Genomic DNA, 1,183 nt, shown 5'->3' on the forward strand with positions numbered 1-1,183 from the left:
TATCCATGCGGACACAAAAGTCTCAAATCCACCTTGTTAACGTCATACAAAATACTACACCCTTCAGGAAAGGAGGGGTAACGAGGTGGGGGCGTAGACCACTACTGTGAAAGCATATAGTGCCCGAGCACCGTTGAACTGGTGCCAAGTTGTGACTTTCCCGCGCTTGCCGCGCCTTCAACTGCGTGCTTTTCTTGTCGTTGGTCCTGAACTGCCACACTCCCCTGAGCAGCATCATAATCTTAATTTTATCACAACAATGTCGTTATTCTGTTATAGTTGCCCAGTAATTCTGAATTGCATAGTATTTTGTGTCAATAAGAGTGCCGCTTGATTGCTAAATGAAAACTGATTAACAATGATATACCCAACTAAGGGTTGCACTTTGGCCTTTCTTGGCGGCGTTAGTGTGGGAGGGTTGCAGTCCTGCCCGGCCACAGTCACTCCTTTTCTGACCAATAGTGTGTATGTACCTCGGACCACGTACAGCTGCTTCTGGCTTCCTCGTGGTGGGTCGATCCACAGTCAACAGTGATTTGAAACGGAGACGTGGAGGGTGACCTTTATTCAACGGTACCCTTTCAGAAGAGAAATCTAGTTGCTTAACATACAGCAGTTGACAAGACTATAGCCTCGCCTGTAGGTGACCAGGACAAAATTGCGACTTCCTCTCGCCGGAACCCATCCATCAACAGTAGGCTTCCCCGTTGTTGACGCCAAGTTCCCCGGCCCGTCGACAACAATTGTTGTTTGATGTGAGATTTTCCCGTAAACGTCAACGCCAAGTTTTCTCGTCGACACTAAGTGATCCCACCGACACGTCAGGCCCGCCCGTTGACAAACAGACACGCCTCCCTTCCCATTGCCCATCACGCCACCTTCAAAATGCCAATGAAATTTGCAGGTCAAGAAAATGCTAACCTCAACTGCGCCGGGGACCCAGATACGCTGGAGCCCCACATGGTGAGTGTTCCAGTACTGACAACTTTCTGGACACCAGCTAGGCTAGCTCGGACATTCTCAAAGATCTTAGAAATGGTTCAAGAGGAACAATATTTCAATTGCCTTCTGTAGAATTATTTCTGATTAAAATGGCTTTGTTCTGGAATATTTTACACAAAATATCACCAAAAACCCCCAAAATTATCTCAACAACTAGTATATAAAAAATTACTTCCTAAGG

At 46.6% G+C, this 1,183-nt stretch overlaps 1 protein-coding gene across 1 annotated transcript in view; it reads left to right on the top strand.

Annotated features, from left to right (window-relative positions):
* Positions 1 to 421: 421 nt before the first annotated feature.
* The window catches only part of LOC123765492 (myophilin), a 41,423-nt gene continuing 40,661 nt past the window's right edge, over positions 422 to 1,183 (top strand). Inside the window, exon 1 of the mRNA XM_045754112.2 lies at positions 422 to 963. Within this exon, the coding sequence (XP_045610068.1) occupies positions 886 to 963 (78 nt within the window). The 5' untranslated portion in view covers positions 422 to 885. The remainder of the gene's footprint in view (positions 964 to 1,183) is intronic.

This window comes from Procambarus clarkii, chromosome 30 (assembly GCF_040958095.1).
Source record: "Procambarus clarkii isolate CNS0578487 chromosome 30, FALCON_Pclarkii_2.0, whole genome shotgun sequence".
NCBI lineage: Eukaryota > Metazoa > Arthropoda > Malacostraca > Decapoda > Cambaridae > Procambarus > Procambarus clarkii.